Raw genomic sequence first — 19,494 nt, 5'->3', positions numbered from 1 at the left:
CAGCAGGAAACTCTGCTTAATGCTGATACTTTACTTTCTCAAATAAATCCAACCTCAGAGAGAGTATGCAACACTGATTTTGCCTCTTATACCAGTGACCACTTCCACTGGTTTTCTAGCCATGCTAGTATGTAGAAAACGCGAGTATCCAATATGCTCTCCGACTGTCAGAGGTAGCCTTTTTCTCAAAAGTGAACAGAAAGATTAATGCAGCAGGCTAAAATTAAAATATTTTTCTTCAGAAAAATATACCTACTCATGTGAGATCAGAGTATAAACAACTTTGGCTACATCTTGTTGATTTTCCTTGACAAGTGTATTAAACTTATTGCTTGATCCTTTCAGTCATTAGTCATCAGCCAAAATTGATGTTATTTCTGTATTATACATTAACTTAAAATGTTAGGAAGTGGGAAGTCTTGCACTGGCTTAAATTTTCACAAACCCTAACCTCATAACTCTGTCTGGATTTCAAAAGGTTACTGTTTGATAAAGAACACAAAATTACTAGGGTGGTTTATTACCAGTACAGGGTATTGTCAAAGTTGCTGGGAACTGAAAATACCATCAAACTCACTGGGAACTGAATGCTCGTTTTATTTGAAAAGTGGAACATTTCTCCAAGTGACTAAACGCAAAGAATAAATGCCTAACTATTGTTGTTCCCTCTGGAAAATACAGCTGCAGATATACATTCATTTAGAAATGAAAATATTTCTTTTTCCCTTTCCACAGATTAAACACGAGAGCTGTTTCTGCCAGATAATCAAGTAGAACTTGTATCCAAGTATGAAAACACAACACAGCAAGCTAGCCATTTTGTAGGGAACAGCCTTACAAATCAATGGCATGTTTTTATTCGGTTTATACTCTAGCATATGAAAAAGGAGAAGCCCCATACCATGCGCCTTAGAGGAAATAGGGTATTACTATGCAACTCTCACCCACTGTCATGATAAGGTTCAGGTGTCATTTTTCATTATGATTACAGCCCTGGCAGACTAAAAGGTTTTCACCTTTTCCATTCAGTTATAGGAGTTTTTCCTGCCATCTTTCAAATTGTGAGTTGATCATGACTGCAGGCATTCTGGCAGAAAACACTGAGCTTATTCTACATCAATCTTCCCCTCTCCTTTTGTTATTTTCTTTACTCATCACCCAAGAACTGCAAAATCCAGTTGCCCCGAGTTATTAGGAGATACACCTGCCCTGTCTTCACTGTACCAGAAATTATTTCACAAGATATTTTAAATGTATTTCTTGAAGCTTAGTAGCTTTAGAAATACAGCATCAAAGTGTGTTCTATGAGGTCAAATATTTTAATCCCTTTTAGGTTCCAACGTGATCAAAGTTTTACTCTGCTTATGCTTCGTCCTTATGGTACTAGAAAAAAAAGAATGAAGTTAAAAGGTAAATAAATATAATGTTCAGTAGAAAGAAAGGGCTCTCAGTTCCAAAGCATCTCTCTAGATCCCCACTGAGGGCTCTGATGGCTCAATACTGACCAACATAAATCTCTTGAAGTACAGAGTATTAGTCCATGCACAGAGGCTTGGGGATTATCATCAGTAAGCAGGGCTGAGCAGCCTACATCGAGTGCTAGTTTAAGGAGAATGAAATTTAAGATATCATTAGACTAAACTGGTTTTGCGGAGTCATCAATCAGTCCTCTCCCCCTCCCACTGACCTGATATCCACAGCATAGGCAATATTCCAAATACTTAAGTGAGATAAATGAGTATCTGAAAAACATGCCATTTTTCAAACAGATGCTCTCATACCCTATTGTATTGACAGACTTCTTTCCCTGCTAAAAGCACTTCAGAGTGAAACAGTGCAAGAAAGATTGTTGCTGTGATCCAGTCTCAGCTGAGTACCCTTGACCACGGAAGAGAAAAAGCCAGGCTGTATATCACTGCTTGTGGGACACCACAACTGTCCATTTTCATGATCTGTTCAGGCAAGGTGGCAATTACATCCTTCAACTTGAGCAAACCAAATATATTCAACTACTTATGTTAGTCGTACTTGCTACCTCTAAAGTCAATGGAGACAGGCACTTTCAGAAAGAGATTCAGTCTAAAACAGATACCAATGGGACACACAGATATAATTCTCTATTCTACCTTTATATATTACAAAAATGACCATTTGCTTGAATAGGTAAGAATGAATGCCTTGTAGATTTTTTCCCCTTTGATGTCATGACTGCAAATCCATGATAGATTTTCCTACTTTGCTGAGTGTGGTTTGTCTAGTAATGTACTCTGAGTTTCATCCAGAAAGGCTGTGTATTACTGCCAGATATGGGCTAACCTGCCATGACATTAAAAAGTCTGTCCAAACTTTCACTTTCTTGCAAGACTACTTTTGCTTTTAGGTAGGCAATTCACTGTTTTGATCACTGTTAATACGTGTGCTCCTTCCTATAGGCAGTTCAGAGCTATTCAAGCAAAATTACAGCATACAGAGGTAGCGAACTACTAAATATAAGCACAGATTTATAAAGCGGTTAGAATCTTTTCAGTAAAAGACAAAAAAAACCCCAAACAAACCTCTCTAAATCAGCTCCACAAGTTAATGATACTCATAATAATGAGATTGTTATCCATGATGCTGTTCTATTTACTTTAAAAGAAAAAGAAAACCAAATGTGTTCAACCAAAGCTTTTTCACTGATGGATTTAGAATACCATAGGTATTAAATTATGGATTAAATGTATGGATTAAAATTTATAGATAAATTAAAGGTAGGAATTAAAATATCTTTCTTAATGTCTTACTGAAGTTTTATGGTGGAACAGGTTTCACTTAGTTTATTACTTCCCACTGATGGAAACACAAATTTTTTCAATGCATGTGTATTTATATATTTATTCATGTATGTATACAGATGTTCAATCCAAAATAATAATTTCCCTAGTAGAGATAGAAAAGAAGAGTCCCTCTTTATCAGAATCAATGCCAAAATCATCAAGTGCAGGGAGCAGCATTTGTCTCCATATTTACATCATTGATGGGTAAGCCAACACACCTTCATGAGGGTCAGTGGAACTTTTCTGATGTCAACTCAGACGTAGAAAAGGCATTTCTGGGGGAAAGCATTGTCCCACTTAATCATTCTTTGGCCCAGAAGGCCAAAAAAAACCCACAAGCAGAAACCTATTTGGACATTGCTGGCGTAGAGACAGTGACTGTGGAGCTGCTGGGTGATAACCTCCCAGGAAGCCAGCCAGGTACAGGAGAACGTTCTCCCTTTCTGGGCATGTATCCCCTGGAGATGGCCCACTGAGAACAGGACTCACAGGCACAGAGCAGCACAGCTGGCAAGGCTCCTCTACTTAACAAAGGATCTGTCTGGAAAGGGAGGACAGCAACAAGTGAGGTGAGAAGTGGAATTTATATTCTTTGGCATAACCTCCACGAAATGAAATCAGTGTTTTTTACTCCTAATATAGCCCTTTAAAATAAACATAAAATTAGAGGTTAATATTAAATAGAGCAACGAATGAAATTCTGTTGCTGAGCCAGTAGCATCACCTTTAATTAGCCAGCTTTTCTCTTTTGTTAGTTGTGTCACAGCTGTATCTTTCACTGGCACTTTACTAGTATCTCAAATTCTTCCACTGTAATTTTTTTAGACAAATTCACACATAACTGGAAATTACAACAGCTCTTAAGTTATGTGTTTGAGCAATTTTTGTTTGTTTGTTTCAGATATTAATATTTCTGCTTTAGGTTGGGGAAAGACACTGTTTTGTTAAGAAATGACTACAAATTGAGACCGAAATAAAGCAATATGAAGAACTGTGGTCAGACCATTGACAATTAAAAACAGGATGGGGAGATGGAGGGAAGAGGGTGTGCAGGAAATAAACATGATCTGCTGAGCCTTGAGAAATAACTTGCAGGCCTCCCTTTCTCTGAAGCAAAACTGCCCACTGGGAGAGTATAGTATGTACAATCACATAGCCAGACAATAGGGTAATATTGAAGCTATCAAAACCAAGAGCCCAAGGAAATTGTTGTAGGTTAAACAGAGTCCTCTTTGGAGGTTCAGCTGCTCTGAAGCCATAGTAGTGGCCTCAGGACTTAGTGCTGCAGAACTCCCTCTGTATGACCTATATAGTCATGAGTACTGCCTTATCCCTACACCCTCGCCAGGCCACCACTATTCCATACTCAAATAAGCTTTTGTGTTACAATGTGGGCATTCTGACTGATCCAGTGCTTCTGATACCAGCTTGTGTGCTGCATATCCTCTTCCCATCTATCAAGCACGCTGGCATTGCATTAACCTTGCTGCACCCCAGACACACAGATCTCCTCTTTGATGGCCACATCTTCACCCAGTCAGTATCCCCACCACCTCTGTTTCAGGCTGCCAGCACAGGATAATTGTAGTGGACATAACATGTAGAAAGCGCCCTTCACTGAGCTGTCACTAACCTACATGAGGTCTACGGTAGTGGAAAGGCATCCAGCTGCTCAGGACTGCAGAGGACTGGGAAGTCTATCCTCCTGCAGCCCCATGTATTAGAGGAAACAGCTACTTGCTTTGGAAGGGGAAGCAGCCACTCTCCTGCCTCCCCTAGCACTATGGGGCTGAGAAGGAACATGCCTGGCCCTCCAGCACCCCTCTGCACCTCACTGCTGAGCCCCACCCCTCCCATCCTCCCTGCAAACCCTGCCAGGCTCTAGGCAGGCTCCCTCCTTCATCCTTGCCATGCAGCTATTCAGTTCTGCCATCACTGTCATGAAGGTTAACACCAGCTTTGCACAAATGTCTCCTGTTCATAGTTCAAACACTTAACTAGGCAAGTTTGCTTCATACACAGCATTTTTGCCAAGTATCTCTTGGTAAATAAAGCAGCGTAGGGCTCAGGATGATAGTTACAGACTCATTCAAAACAGCCAGCAACTTGAAATGATTGTTTGACATTTTGGAGCTTTAAGATTCAATAGCAGAAAGGGTATTTTAAATATTAGCTCATGCACCCAAAAAGCTGGTTACATCATAAAAATATAATCCTTTTAAATCACATTCAGTGGAGAAAGTTACGTATTAACTGACCTAACAATTTGAAGCTCATAGAAAGGCAGGCATATGTGTATAATCTGCATTACAATCAGAAATACTCTATTACTTAACTCATACTTTTAAAAACAAGCAAAGTTTTAGTCATTCAAACATTTAAGGATGTGTAGTAAGGTCAGATTATTTTCTACTCACTGCCAGAATCAGAGTACACAGAAGAAATGAAGAACTTTGTGAAACTACAGTAAGCAAGATAAGGCAGACCAGTGCTGGTACCTCACAACATCTTAGCTGAGTCCAGTACCTCATGAAATCTCATGTGCTCATGGTCAGAAGTGGATCAACTGTAAAAATATAATGGAACACAGCTCAAAAGGAAAAGCAGTTAAGCCTCTATCACTTTCTTTTTATTTTAAAGATGCCTTTGGAGTAAGACACAGCTCTTTGGCTGTTACAGCTGAACCCAGGACAGTCTTGCATCATTATGGTTTGAGAGTTTCTAATTATTATTACTCTTTAACTTTGGAAAAAGAAGATGCACTGCCAACAATCAAAAGAAAACTGTACTTATCCACACATAACTCACCCATAACTTAAATCATGAGTTTTGCTCCACAAAATATAAACTGTTCAGGGTCAATGATGGATTATCCCAACAGAAATACAGTAAATAAAGCCATCACAATACGAAGAAAATTGGGCAGTTAGAACACTTTTGTTCCTCTTAAGGATAGCAAATGTGAAATAAACAAATGAGTTAAACAGTTCTCATGCATGATTTTCAAGAGAAAATATTAACTGTTTGAATGCCAAGGTTAAACTAAGCTTATGAAGATCCATAGGACAAAACAATAGCTGAGAACAGCCACTAGCAGGCTGTGAAATCTGAAAACAACCTGTATTTCAACACAACCATATATAAGGAAGAGTTTTAAGGGATTTTTTAGTTGTTGTTGTTATTAAGTAAGCTGATTGACTATACAAGGGACATGAATCAAGACATTTTGATTAAGTAATGTTTTAACGTTCTTAGCTTGACTTAAACTGTAGACCATCACAGTACCAACACAGTGATCAGCAGAGCTTAGGCTCTGGATGGAAAGCACTGGCTCTGGGTTTTGGGTTGCAGGAAGGAGGGGGCAGTGGTCTACACTCTTGTCCAAACTGAGAACTTGAAATCCGTCTCAGAGGCTGAGCAAAGATGCCAAATTTTCTAATTTGAATCTTTCTTGTGTCACTGAATAAATACTAGAGATTAAACATGCAAACCTTTCAGATACTTATTACCTCACTGCTATCAAAACCCCAAAATATGCATCTTTTTGTAGAAATGCTCTAGGATTGAAAATTGTAATGAGAAGCATCTGAAGTGAAGGTTTTCAGAGAGCTGTGGGATTGCCAGGAAGGACAAAAATAAGAGTGAAATGCTGATCTTATTTTACCAGTATAAACCTACAGTAACTTCAATGCAATTGATACATTCTGCCGGATTCCAGCTGGGTTGAGATCAGCATTTCGAGAACAGGAAATATTCAGTAGTGAAGAGCTATGCTATTTTGAGAAAATAGAAAAGAGAGGCTTTCAGGACTTTCAGTAGTTAGACTTTCTGAATCTGCACATTCACCCAAGTCAGGAGATTGTGTTACTGTTATAGTTTACAAGGCACTGTCATTTCCAAACTACAATTTCCCCTCCAAAATTATACTTCTGTATGAGAGGAAGTATCACAACTATAAGAACCTCAAAAAACATACTCTGTTAAAGAAAAGGAAAAATTAAACCAACCAAAATGAAATGTAAACAAAATTAATGGTCTTACTTAAAGCCACAAAACCTTAGAAACCCAGTAAAGGCTGAAAATCCAGCTTGACATTGTGGTCTCCCTCTCTCAAGCTTGTGTGCCTTTTACTCATTTGGATTTCTTTTTCTTCCCCACCCCCCCTGCACCAAAGACAAGGGTACATCTTATTAAAGAATGTTGTGTCAGCAAAAATCACATTTCCCATAATACTTTTCAAATTTTTCCAGTTACTTTTCAAATTTCAGGTGTTGATAATGGAAATTCTATTACACGAAATCCAGATAAATTCCCAGGTCAAGTAAGAATACAAAAATCTTAAACTATACAAAGGATTATCCAAAGTTTATCCAGCCCTCACACACAGCAGAGCCTAAACCAGAGCCTTCCTGCATTTAATGCATACTTTTTAAATAAGAAAAAGATTTGCCCTTGAGGCAAATTAGCTGAGTGGTCTGGCACTGTCTCAGTATGCTATCATGTCTTTCTCTCTTACATATCCAAGTTCCTTTCTTGCAGGTTGCCTAGAGCAGAGGCAAGACTAGCTTTATGAATAGGCAGCTTATCCGTTGTATAAGGCACTGGTCTCCAAAGTGGTATACACATACCCCAGGGGGGCACAAGACAATCAACTGGACTGCAGGAAGGAAATACTTTTAGTACTATTAACAAAAAAAAATTGTGGTTATTACATCTTTATTTTACCCTTTTTTAATTTCTAAATTTGGTTACTTTTTACAATGTACTTAATACATTCTTTCAGTAGTACATCTATATTGTTTATAAATAAATACACATCTATTGAGGGTGCGTGAATACATGTAATGCTTGAAAATGCCTTTGCTGTAGGCCCAGCCTGAAAAATTACAGTTTCAGGAACTGATATTTCTTCAGCTTGGTTGAATTTTAGCTCTTACCACTCATGATTTTATGAAAATACAGGGGCACCTACACCTCATTCCACCACACTATAGGTTTAGCTTAACTAGCCTTCATGCTATACCCTTTCAAATGCTCTTGACCAGCTTGTGCAGAAAACAGAATTTGTTTAACACACCAATTATCCAAAAGTCTGAAATAAACCATTCAAGACTCTTTACAGAATATGTCAGTTTGTCAGAGGCCTTCCATTTTACTCAGAGGAGAACAAAAGGTCAAAATACAAACCTTTGAAAACTCCAACTGGAAGAAAATAAAAAAAACCTTCTATTTCCCCAGTATGTGACATTCTCTAGACTCCTTTTTGTGTTGATTTTCATTATCTTGCAATAACTAGTTTCTGAGAAAGATCAAAATCATAAACAACCCGAGAAAAATGCTTTGGTTCTAAAAAAAGGAACAGAAATCTAATGGGAAGAATTATTATCATGTAACTTCTAGACAATCTAACAGATACAGGTGGCTTGGATCATTCTCACAAACGTTAGATTAGCCTTCAATTTCAGGTGCTTTATTTTAAGTTACCCTTAGGATGTGAGGATATATTCTTAGCTCGGTTTAGATCAGTGGGAATTTTGCCATAGATTCCAAGGGGTCTTTACCTTCTGCAATTCTGCCTTAACAAGATATCTGTGCATGCCAAAAACTGGATCTTGATTTATTTGCAAATTATTGCTAAAAGTATTTGGCTTAACATATAATGGGTTCAAATTTTCAGGTGGTATAAATCAGTATAAAAGCAGAACTATGTCAGTTTAATCCAACTGAGGATATACCAGTCAGTTTTACCCTATTTAAGATCATTCATAGTAGTAAAGTAATTGTTTTAAAGTCTTCCTGGTTTTATACAGCAGATAGTGACAGTGGTTTCACCCAGGGCTACTGCATTTTTGTGGGTATGATCTGCAAATCAAGCAAACCTTTCTTTCCAAAAATGTATTATTCCTTGAAAGTAAGTATACAATTAACCTATATTTTTCATTCAGCCCTGGCACCACTGAGCAATCAGGTGCTGTATTTAAATTTAGACAACACAAACGTAAACATGCCTTTGCAGCACTGCTTACAATAGAGGAACTGAGTAACAGTGGTTCATTTCTACTAAAAAGTTGCTTCATATTAGCCATTTGTGCAGTTCTATGTATTAGTAATTAACAACCAGCAACAACTGTGCAAGATCCTCTTTCAACCTTCTTTTTAAGAAATAATAAAAAAAGAAAACCTCAATTAATTTTTACTTAATGTAGTGTTTGTATGATAAAAGAGAAATTTGCCAGTTAGGACTCAGGCATTTAATAGACTAGTTAAGAGAAAGAAAAGACATAGCATTGAGAGACAGAAAAACACCTTAACACAATTGCAACTGTTAAGCAACGTCTTCCCCCTGTGACTTCTATAGACATACTTACTCCATGCTGATGCAGAGTAGAAGAGGGAGGTTCTCTTAGCTAACCAGTAAGTATTTAAGAAAAGTTAGAAAATGTTGGTATTTGCCTTATTTTAAAATAATATAAACGATTTGAAAGTCAAAGATTAAGCAATATAAGATATGGGAGAGCAAATCCATGTCATACATAATAATTATAATTATGAACTCACGCTGTTGCAGTGGTTTGTTGGACTAAAGCTCACATAATGGAAAATACTATAATGCAGAAAATAAATAAAATCAAAATATCATTGCCTAACTTAATGAAAATGAATTTATCAGGTAGGAGTTTACAGCATGGAAAGTTCTTATTAATTGTTTCACTGGAAAAGTATCTTGACTTTGGATTAATCTTTATTACTGTACTGTATAAAAGCACTACCAGTTTGGATAAGAAATAGATGTATGAAAGCTTAAAACCCTTCACCTGCTCATCCTGCCTCTAAGATTCCAGCTAGCAAATGCTTCTTCAAAATTTCCAGCAAAAGGTAGGCGTGACCAGCAACTAATATCTTTTAATGCAAAACTTTTTTCTTCAGCACAGAAGGGCAAATTCTTTTCGCTCAGAGAAAAACCACAAAATCAAGTAATTATCAAATTCTGTAACTATACAAGTGCTGTTTGAAATAAATTGTTGATGATAGTGAACTTTCCATCGATTTCCATAAAGTATTGTAAAATATCATATAATAGTTTGGGTTGGAAGGGATCTTCAAAGGTTATCTAGTCCAACCCCTCCTGCAATGAGCAGGGGCATCTTCAACTAGATCAAGTTGCCCAGAACCACACCCAGCCCGGCCTTGAATGTCTCCAGGAATGGCGATCTACCACCCCTTTGGGCAACCTGTGCCAGTGTTCTCCCTCATCATACAAAAATTTCTTCCTTATATCTAGTGTGAATCTACCCTCCTTTAGTTTAAAACCATTACCCCATGTCCTGTTGCAACAGGCCCTACTAAGAAGTTTGGCCCTATCTTTCTTACAAGCCTCCGTTAAGTATTGAAAGGTTCAAAATATTTCCCAAATTATCCCTGAAATACCTGCTAACTTCTCTGAAGTTACAACAGCAGTAAGTAACATCAATAATCAAGTACTAACTGAGAAAATGATGGATAAATGTCTTCAATTTGACTGTCAACAGAGGTGTATTTGCCACTAAGTTTCACATATTCAGCGATTTATGTGGCACACATGGCTCCTGCTGAACTCTGTAAGCAGCTAAACAGGAAAACTGCAAGTCAGGCATGCTCTATCCCTTTTTCATGAAGGAAGAGAAATGGAGACGATGCGGTAAGAGCTGTGAAATTCATGCTACAAGGTGCATTTTTAGTGTAAATTCAGTATCATGTTCAGTATCTTTAGTGATAAGCTATAATGCAGAGTACCTCACTCATTCAACATAGCCTTCTTCAAAAGTAATCAAGACCTATATAAAAAACTAACCAGATTTTTTTCTCCATTACTAGTCCTTTAAAAGGCTGTTGCTTTGCTGCTTTAGTAGTTAGAAAACACTTTACAGCACCCAGGTAAAATGCGTTCAAGATAGTTCATACTATTTTTCTTGTGCCAAAGCTGCCAAAGGGGAAGAATTTCTCTTCCTCATGGTTTCAGAGGAACAATATAACCTCCAGACCTCATCTTGTTTGTCTAAATGAAACAAATGTTAGCTGCTTTCTCTTGGGAAGTAGCTGCCTTCCCTGATACATTAGTGCTAGCTAACTTCTCCTGTGTATCCACTTTTCTGAACACAAATGACCAGAACTGTACCCACAATTCTAGATAAAATCCAGAAAAAATAACAGGGCTATCTAAAATGGCATGAATGTTTCCTTCTCTGCCTTGTCTGTCCTGTTCCTGTCTCTCTGTCCCCTCATACCTAGCTAGATATGTTTTTGGTCACACTTGCCATTTTTTACAGCCACAGGATTTGGATGGCTTACAGTTAATCCTATGGTTGACTTCTCTCTATGCAGAACACAACATATAATTATATGTAGTATAAAACCATATAAATCATATTGCTTTTTTTTATTATACCTTGTAATTAAATTTGTTTCATGACAGAGATTATTAATGTGTGCTTCACTCAATAAGCCTTTCAACACTAATGGGCATGTTTAGTTCAGAATTATTGTCTAAATGTTCCTCTGGGTGGCTAACCTGAAATATTTTTCATGATACAAAAAATCTGCCCGCATAATTAGTTTGTTTCTGGTTCTTTACAATAGCTGAAATTGATTCATAGTTCTAATTCATAATTCACTAAACCTGCTACAAATTCAAACAAATTAACATGTCATTTCAAAAATTAAGCAAGTCTACTGACTTCTGTGTACCTCAACTACCCAGAAATAAAACCTTTCACATGCTTATTAAAGATTTGAAAAAATGAAAAATCTAATAAACACCAAGGTTTGTTCCCACAACAGATTAGAATAATATTCTGTGGTAAACTGTCAAGGGTGCTTCCAGAAAAAAGTAATTAGATGATACACATTTCAGGCTGATTTGAAGATGGAGGGAAATTTCCCATAGATTTTGATAGAATAAGGATTATGAAGTGTGGGCCAAATTATTCTGGACATAGTTTCTGACTTCTCTGGTACAACAACAGCAAGGAGTAATTCCAGTAAGTAAATGTTAATGCCTTTAAATTCCTGAGAAAATTGAACCTTACTTTCTCTGACAATATCCTAAGACCCATATTTACATGTGTCGTTCCAAAGTCAAAGACTATAGTCATTGGCAAATCAATGCAGTGATATCTAGAAGATACGTTGGTATCCAGATACAGGGTAAGAAATTGCTTTCTAATTTACTGTAGTAAATAAATAAAGCATTGAAATGTATGAAACCCAATTTATCTATTTCACTGACCTTGAAGCTGGCGTCCTTTATACAAATCCTTTGTTTTGGTTGGGTGTGCTCTGGCACCATTATCACACTTCGGTTGTTCATACCTAAAGAACAAACAGGGAGAGAATAAAACCAGTGAAGGTTAATTTGATTTAGGACTAATTTATTTCTAAGTATCTAGTCCAAATTAAACATGTAGCTTCTTTTATTCAGGGAATAAGACTGCTTTTCATTCAGAAGAGGCAATGAAAATTCATCTGCCTATTTTCCACTTAAGGAAGTTAGTACATCTTTATTCTCCTGGTGTTGATACAAAACTAAAAAATCATTATCTATTCCAAAATCCAGGTTTCCCAAAGAAGCTGTGGATGTCCCATCCCTGGCAGTCCTCAAGGCCAGGTTGGATGGGGCTTTGAGCAATCTCGTCCAGTGGAAGGTGTTCCTGCCCATGGCAGGAGGGTTGGAACTAGATGATCTTTTAGGTCCCTTCCAACTCAAACCATTCTATAATTCTATGACATGATATGATTCTATCTGTACTTCCAACAAACATGGACAGCACCACTAGCGGTAATTTTTTTTATGCGAGCCTGGGAGGCATGGGAGCATCTGCTGCTGAATCTCTCCTCTTTTCTTGTATCTCACTATAGATACATGGTAGGTTTTCACACACCTGTTCACTGAATTCAGGTTCTTTCATATTCTATGTATCTTCCTTGAAATTTTAAGTTCTCCAAATTACATTCACTGCATTGCACACTAAAATGTCTAATTAAAATATACTAATACAAAGTTTTGGAACAAAATAATCTTTTTTAAAACATTAAATGGTGGCTATGTCCAGATGGCCATTAATAATGGTGACTCCAGGCCAGACTGCCCCCAAGAACAGTATCTAAGTATTCTGATCTTAATTATCAGGCACAAAGAAAAAAAACAATATTATTTTTCTTTTGAGTGCTTAATGTATTTTCACATCATCTGATGAAACTGCCCACTGGCCCATCAAATTTTGGCTGCTGCAAGAAGGTAGAATGTTGTTTTCACGGACATGGGAGAGCTAAGGGCCCTTTTTTCCCCAAGTGAATGTCAGGAATAGAAGCTGCTTTGATAGCAAAGGTTGGATTCAGATACCTGATGGATGACCACTTCAATCAGCCAAGAAAAGAGTGAAAGGGAAATCTGTGAGCAGTACTCACTAATGCAGTATCTGGCAACCAGCCTGGTCCCCAATTAATCTGATACCTGACTCTGCATTCCCCTCATCCTCTTCCGTTATTGTTACTGCTTGGTGCCTACACTTTCTTTTTGGCCTCTACTCTTCCACCCTTTTGGCTTTTTTGTTAAATACACATGTAGTTAATCATATACACTAAATCTATTAAAGACCAATAAGTGTTAAAATGCTGCAATATGAAAACTCTACGTTTAACTCTTTAAAGCAACTTAAGAAAGAAAATGAATCATTAGAAATTTCCCATACAGGATCAGCCATGCTAAGAACTGATAAGAAAAACACACTTGCCTCAGTTTTTTTTTAAAGGATAGTATGTCAGAGGGGAGTACTGTCAGGTTAAAAGTAATGTAGTCAAAAGACATCTCAAGTTACTCTTTTGAATTTTAAAGAGGAAAGAATCCCTAGCAGTGAATGTATACCTAGAGTTGGCAAGGGCTTATGAAGCCTACTTATACCTCTGAGCAGTCTGCTGGGAAGCACTGAGATTTACTGAGGCGTACAAAGCAGTAGCGGATGGAGGCTTTCACAGGGATTCTACAGTGTCAGTAGCCTCATGAAACTGATGATTTATATACTTTTTTAAGTTTAGAGATTCCTGTGGAAGTGGATTGGAGATTACTTTGCCCATGATCCAAGTCACATGTGAAAACACAGACTCATGGCCCTGCTAAGCAAAAAGGCTGAGTCACACTGTGATGTCCAAGAGGCATTGTGAGCCAGCTGGTGAAAACCATACTGACAGACTACGGGTAATGGTTGATTGTACCCTTTAAATGCATTACCTACTTTTAGTCAAATGAATGTTTCCAGCTTTCTACCACAACTTCACCTATTTCTTGTGCATTTTAGTGTCATGAATGTCCTAGAGTGGTTCTTCATTCACATATCTTTATTTTAACTCTAGAATGATATTTCTTTTTTTTTTTTCTGGAATACCTTTACTGACAAATTTTTTATCTTTTTTCAGATGATGGGATATTAGAAGGTAAATGAATATTAGTAAATTCCCTTCATTATTTTGGGAGGCTAATTTAATGCAACTACTATTTATTTATTGTGGTATTCAGAGCCTGATGATATGACAAATTTCATCCTTATGAATGTATTCAAAACCAACAACATGACAAATGCTATACTGTTCTGGCAACAGCTTTCCAGATCTGTCTACGCTTTCACTGTTGTCCCCTAATGATATGATCCAGATTTGAAAAACAGAGATTCCAGGATTCAATGCATCCATCTTGCTACCAGGACTACTAATGCTATTGGTTCCTGCAGCAGCATTTTAACAGCTACTCTTCCAATCTGTATTTGGCAATGGGAAGCTGGACAATAGCATGCACCATTTTTCATGAGCATCTGGTTCTTTAAACGAGGAAAGACTCACATGTTCACTCTTCATTCTACAAGAAAGAATTACAGAAAGACAACTGCATACTTATCATATTCTGATCCCCCTTCCCTTTGCCAGAGGGAAAAAAAAAGTTTATCAATACAGGGGGGAAAAAAAAAAAGTTGGGATTCCAGCCCATCTAAATCTTTCTCAGAAATGAGGTCTAGACACTCCTTTTAAACTCCAGGCAGTAATCCCACCTGCTTGTTTACCAGATTCCTAAATACATCTGTCATTCTTTACTTAGTATGAAACTCCTAAAATTCAGTACTCTACTTACCCATCTGTGTTCAGAAATGTCCTCTCCAGGGATATTACTAAACGTTACTTCCTCAGAGCTCCAATGAGAACTGCCCATTAAGTCCAGCAAAGCTGAACAAGTTAGAAATGGTAAAGACCACAGCAGCTGATCTTTCTAGTAACAACCACCAGGCAGAGCACTCACACAAAAGGAAGATTTGTGTCTAAACCATATGCATGAAATGCTTGAATCCAATTTGCTGGCCTTCCAACTTTGGAGACCAAAGCTGCAGCACAGTGAAAGACCTCCCTGTCACCTCTTCTCCACAGCTGAGTGGCTGTGTAGCTGCCTAACAGAATAGGCCAGCAGACCAAACAGGAAAAAAAGAAGATGGAAACTGATTCTAGATACATAGGTGATTCACTAAGGGGTTGGGAAGACTTAGAATTCTAGTCTGTGTTACAGTAGCTGTCAAAATCACATGCACTGCATGCACACTATACACACAAATAGGAAAGTGAACTGGGAGGTGATAAAGCAAATCTTCCTAGAAGCTATTTCAAGACATATGAGGGATAAAGAATGTGATTGAGAGTAGTCAGCATGGATTTATGAAGAGGAAATCATGCTTGGCCCTGCAACCCTCTATAATGAGATGGCTGGCTCAGTGAGATGAGCAGATATTATCTTAATTTTAGCATGGGTTTTGACACTGTCTCTGATTACATTCTCATAGACAAATTGCTGAAGTATGAGCTAGATAAATGAACTTTGAGGTGTGTTGAAAACTGGCTGAACTAGCAGTCTCAAAGAATTGGGATCAGCAGCACAAATTTCAGCCCAAAGCCAGTTACCAGTGGAGTGCCCCAGAGTTCAATACTAGAGCCAGTATTGTTTAGCCTATTCATTAATGACCAGGTTTCTGGAACAGAGAAAATTTTAGCAATTTTCCAGATCATACAAAACTGGGAGGAGCTGCTGATACACCAGAGGATTGTGCTGCCATTCAGAGGGACCTCAACAGGCTGGACAAATGGGTTGGCGGGAATCTCGTAAAGTTAAGAAAAGGCAAATGCAAAAATCGCACACCTGGGGAAGATTAATCCCCTGCATCAGCACAGGATGGAAGCCAAACAGCTGGATTTGGAGTCAAATTAGAGAATAGGTTCCATAAAATGATTTAAAGTATAATTCAATGTAGGATTAGCACTAAAAATTAGAATCAGGGAACAAACCTAAGGGTGGAGAATGGAGGACTAGCAGAAAAAGGAGCCTCTGGACATGTCTAGGTCCTCACACAATATGTGCAGTGATTCTACAGTTTCAGGATCAAATTTCAATTATTCTGGTTTGATACTTTATGGATCTCAACTTGTAAGAAACAGCAGATACACAGTAACTTTAAGTCATGCTCACTTCAGCTGGTACTGCAGTTGGAATGGTCTAGACTATGGTATAAAAACAGCTGTCAGTAAAACAGCACTTGAGGAACACATGAAAAACACTCCCCAAGAATATAATACTTTACAGCGAATGGCTTACAATGTTTTTTCATGAACCTTATGTAAATGATAAAAAAACATTTTGCTTAAGCTTGAAAATATTTATGATTGCATCAAGATACCCATACTGCTCTCCAGCTTTACATGAGCTCCTATAGCATTCCTACAAGAGCCAAACCTCAATAACCAGGCTAAATAACATCCTTTGGAACCTGATACTTGCCTTGCCTGCATCTGCTGTATGTGGCTCACAACACTTTACCATGTATCCGGCTCAGCTGAGACAACTCAACTCCAACCTTCTATTAATAACACACGAAAATGATATTTCCCCTTTATGGGTTCCCAAGCAATTGTTCCATCAAAAACAGTCCTATGAAATAGTTGAGGAGGATGCTGGAAAAATAACTGTACAATTCTGAGGTTGGATGTGGTTTCGGTTATGGACCATCTTACTTAGTTCTTCTATGTTCAAGCTAAGGAGTGTGAGGTTTCCTCTTGGCTTACTCATCTGCTCCAAGCCTTGGCTTCCCAGGACATAATTAAAGTAAAAGAGAGGACTAGGGGAGCAAGCTGCCTATGACATTGCAGTGAAAAAGTCTGTGGCCACATGACCTTAACTTTTGATGTCTCTAATATATGTATTTCACTTCAAAGTGGAAGAAACCGAGCAACAGTAATCTACATGCTAGTTAGTACATGCATACTAAGGCATCTCACTACAAATTTAGAGCACTGAATGTGTATTAACTTACCTGGTTGATGTACCAGGGATAGGACGTCCCGTATCCACCAGAACACACCAGCAGTAGCCTGTGGAAGGATGACACTGCACTGGTTTGTAGAGGCCACCCTGAGCACACTCTGGAATGAACACATTGTCTTTCTGAGGCTGTTTAGCTTCCTCCAGAGCTGACTGAAGTTCTTGATCACATGATGACGCTTTTGGAAGGAAAAGAAAAAAGACTGAAGAAGGTATATGGAAAGGGTCTGACAGCTTTATCAAACACTTTTTTTGACTTTCTTTGACTGTTTTTAAGAATTGTATTCAAAGCGGCTCACTACAGCTCAAATAACAGCTACATTGGTTTATGCTGTCTACTGTTAGGAACTTTAGTTTCCTTTTCATGCAGCTGCTTCATAATACAGTCCTAATAACATCTGGACACCCTGTTTCCCTTACTAGATATAATCTATGGTTAACCTAATACTTTCTCTGTCACCTTAAAAAACATCTTAGTCTACTCCACAGTCCCTAAACTACTGATTCTTTTCCAAGAGAACAGAAAAAATCTACTTAGAATTCCTTATATGAATTCATCTAGATATTTACTTAGATGTTTATATTCTGCTCTTTCTTTTCAGTTTTGGAAAAAGCATCTTAATACAGTGAAAAGTCTTCCATCTTCTTTTCCGGTAATTCTGGTATTGGTGATGTACCATTTGCTCTAGAGACCGAAGACTCATGAGAAAAAGTAATAATTTTTATATCTGCATTAACAATATGTCCCAGATCTCTTCTGGATGTGAGAAAACCTTACGTAACTACACATTCCTAGCCTTTATGTGAAACTATGAATCAGGAGGCAAAGAGCAGAAATGCCAGGGCCTGAGAATGCCAGACAGTTCACACTAATCGGAAAAAAAACCTCTGCCAAGGAGGTTCTGATCACCACTAAATTGGTGTATGTGGCATTACAGGGATAACAAATGAGACAGTCTATTTACACAAGCCATGATTTCTTCAGGAACTTTAAGGTCAGTCTCCTATCATGTGGAATTTATATAGTTAAGTACATCACTTGGCTTAGTTGTTCACTTTTTATGTTTTGTATATAATCAAGCAAAAAAGAGCAAATGGGGTGAAGCAACTGCAGTGAGAGGGTGGAAATCATTACTCCTCCTTAAACTCCACTAAATTCTTTTCTCTTTCATACTGATAAACCTTGGGAACATTCCATTAGCTACTGTGACCTTCTCTCATTTTACATCCTTGTAACCAGCACACAATCTGGCAAATGTGCAAGTATTATTATCTCTCATAAACCCAGAGGAGCAATACATTTTCATGCTCTCGTCTGTGTTTAGAAAACACATTGGTGTATAGAGATTACACAGTCAGGTCATCCAGACAGACAAAATGTAACAGCATGAAGGGGATGTGGTGGAGAATTCCCAGAGCAGAAGGAGATACAGATTGTTTCAGCTGCTAGCATAAGCTACACCACCTAATTTCTGGGAAGCTCTAGTTTCCACTGATTGAAACAACCAGAGAAAGACTGCTCTGCTGACTCAAAACCACTGGAGTCAAGGGCCAGTGCAGACATGTGATGTGGTGATCTTAGAGCAGGTGTTACAGATCTAGCTAAGTTGTCTTTACTCTCCTGACTGACTTGCCTAGGCAAGGTTTTCTACAAGGTGCTGCTCAAGCTAGAAATTTCTCTTTTGCACTAGGTGAGATTTGTTCTGATCCTTTTTCTCCTGAATGTCTGGTTTAAAGTTTTAGAGGTACAGAAAAAGCAGTATTGTGGGAGAGATGTTAAAGGAGGGTTGCAAATGTGGCTTACAGCTTTAGGAGGAAGAGTCAGAAGACCCATGGAATTTAACAGTGCAAGTGAGACTGGAAACAGGACAGCCAGCAACAACAATCAAAGGAAAGTTTAAAGATTAAAAGGAATGCTTTTAATTGCAAAAGTCTATGAAAAACAGACCAAAAAAACCAGGAGTCATACCAAACACAAAGGTAAAACTCCTGTAACTGGGAGGACCCTAGTGATGAAAAGTCTGCCCTTGAAGAGCAGCATCAGCAGAGGCATTCCAGAAAAAAAAAACAAAACATACATAAAAAAAACTATGGTATTTTCAAGGAAGGCGTTTCTCTTGTTGGAACCTTTAATCTCCTACTCTTCTCTTATGGATGTAAATTTGCAACAAGAAGAGAAATTTATCATTAGTCCTAAATTAAGTCTTGGATAAAATGTAGATTATTTTTGACAAATTGGTAGAAATATATATTAGTGTAATGGACATGTCTGTCAGGTCTCTGTGTGCCAAATGACTG

At 37.9% G+C, this 19,494-nt stretch overlaps 1 protein-coding gene across 1 annotated transcript in view; it reads right to left on the bottom strand.

Annotated features, from left to right (window-relative positions):
* The window catches only part of SMOC2 (SPARC related modular calcium binding 2), a gene marked incomplete at its 5' end in the record, with an annotated part of 92,773 nt that overhangs the window by 24,079 nt on the left and 49,200 nt on the right, over window positions 1-19,494 (bottom strand). The window contains 2 exons of the mRNA XM_010016947.1: window positions 12,082-12,164; window positions 17,189-17,375. Of these exons, the coding sequence (XP_010015249.1) occupies window positions 12,082-12,164; window positions 17,189-17,375 (270 nt within the window). The remainder of the gene's footprint in view (window positions 1-12,081; window positions 12,165-17,188; window positions 17,376-19,494) is intronic.

This window comes from Nestor notabilis, unplaced genomic scaffold (assembly GCF_000696875.1).
Source record: "Nestor notabilis isolate BGI_N333 unplaced genomic scaffold, ASM69687v1 scaffold15656, whole genome shotgun sequence".
NCBI classification, from domain to species: domain Eukaryota; kingdom Metazoa; phylum Chordata; class Aves; order Psittaciformes; family Psittacidae; genus Nestor; species Nestor notabilis.
The sequence above is the reverse complement of the archived record's forward strand: the minus strand, read 5'-3'. Positions and strand labels throughout refer to the sequence as shown.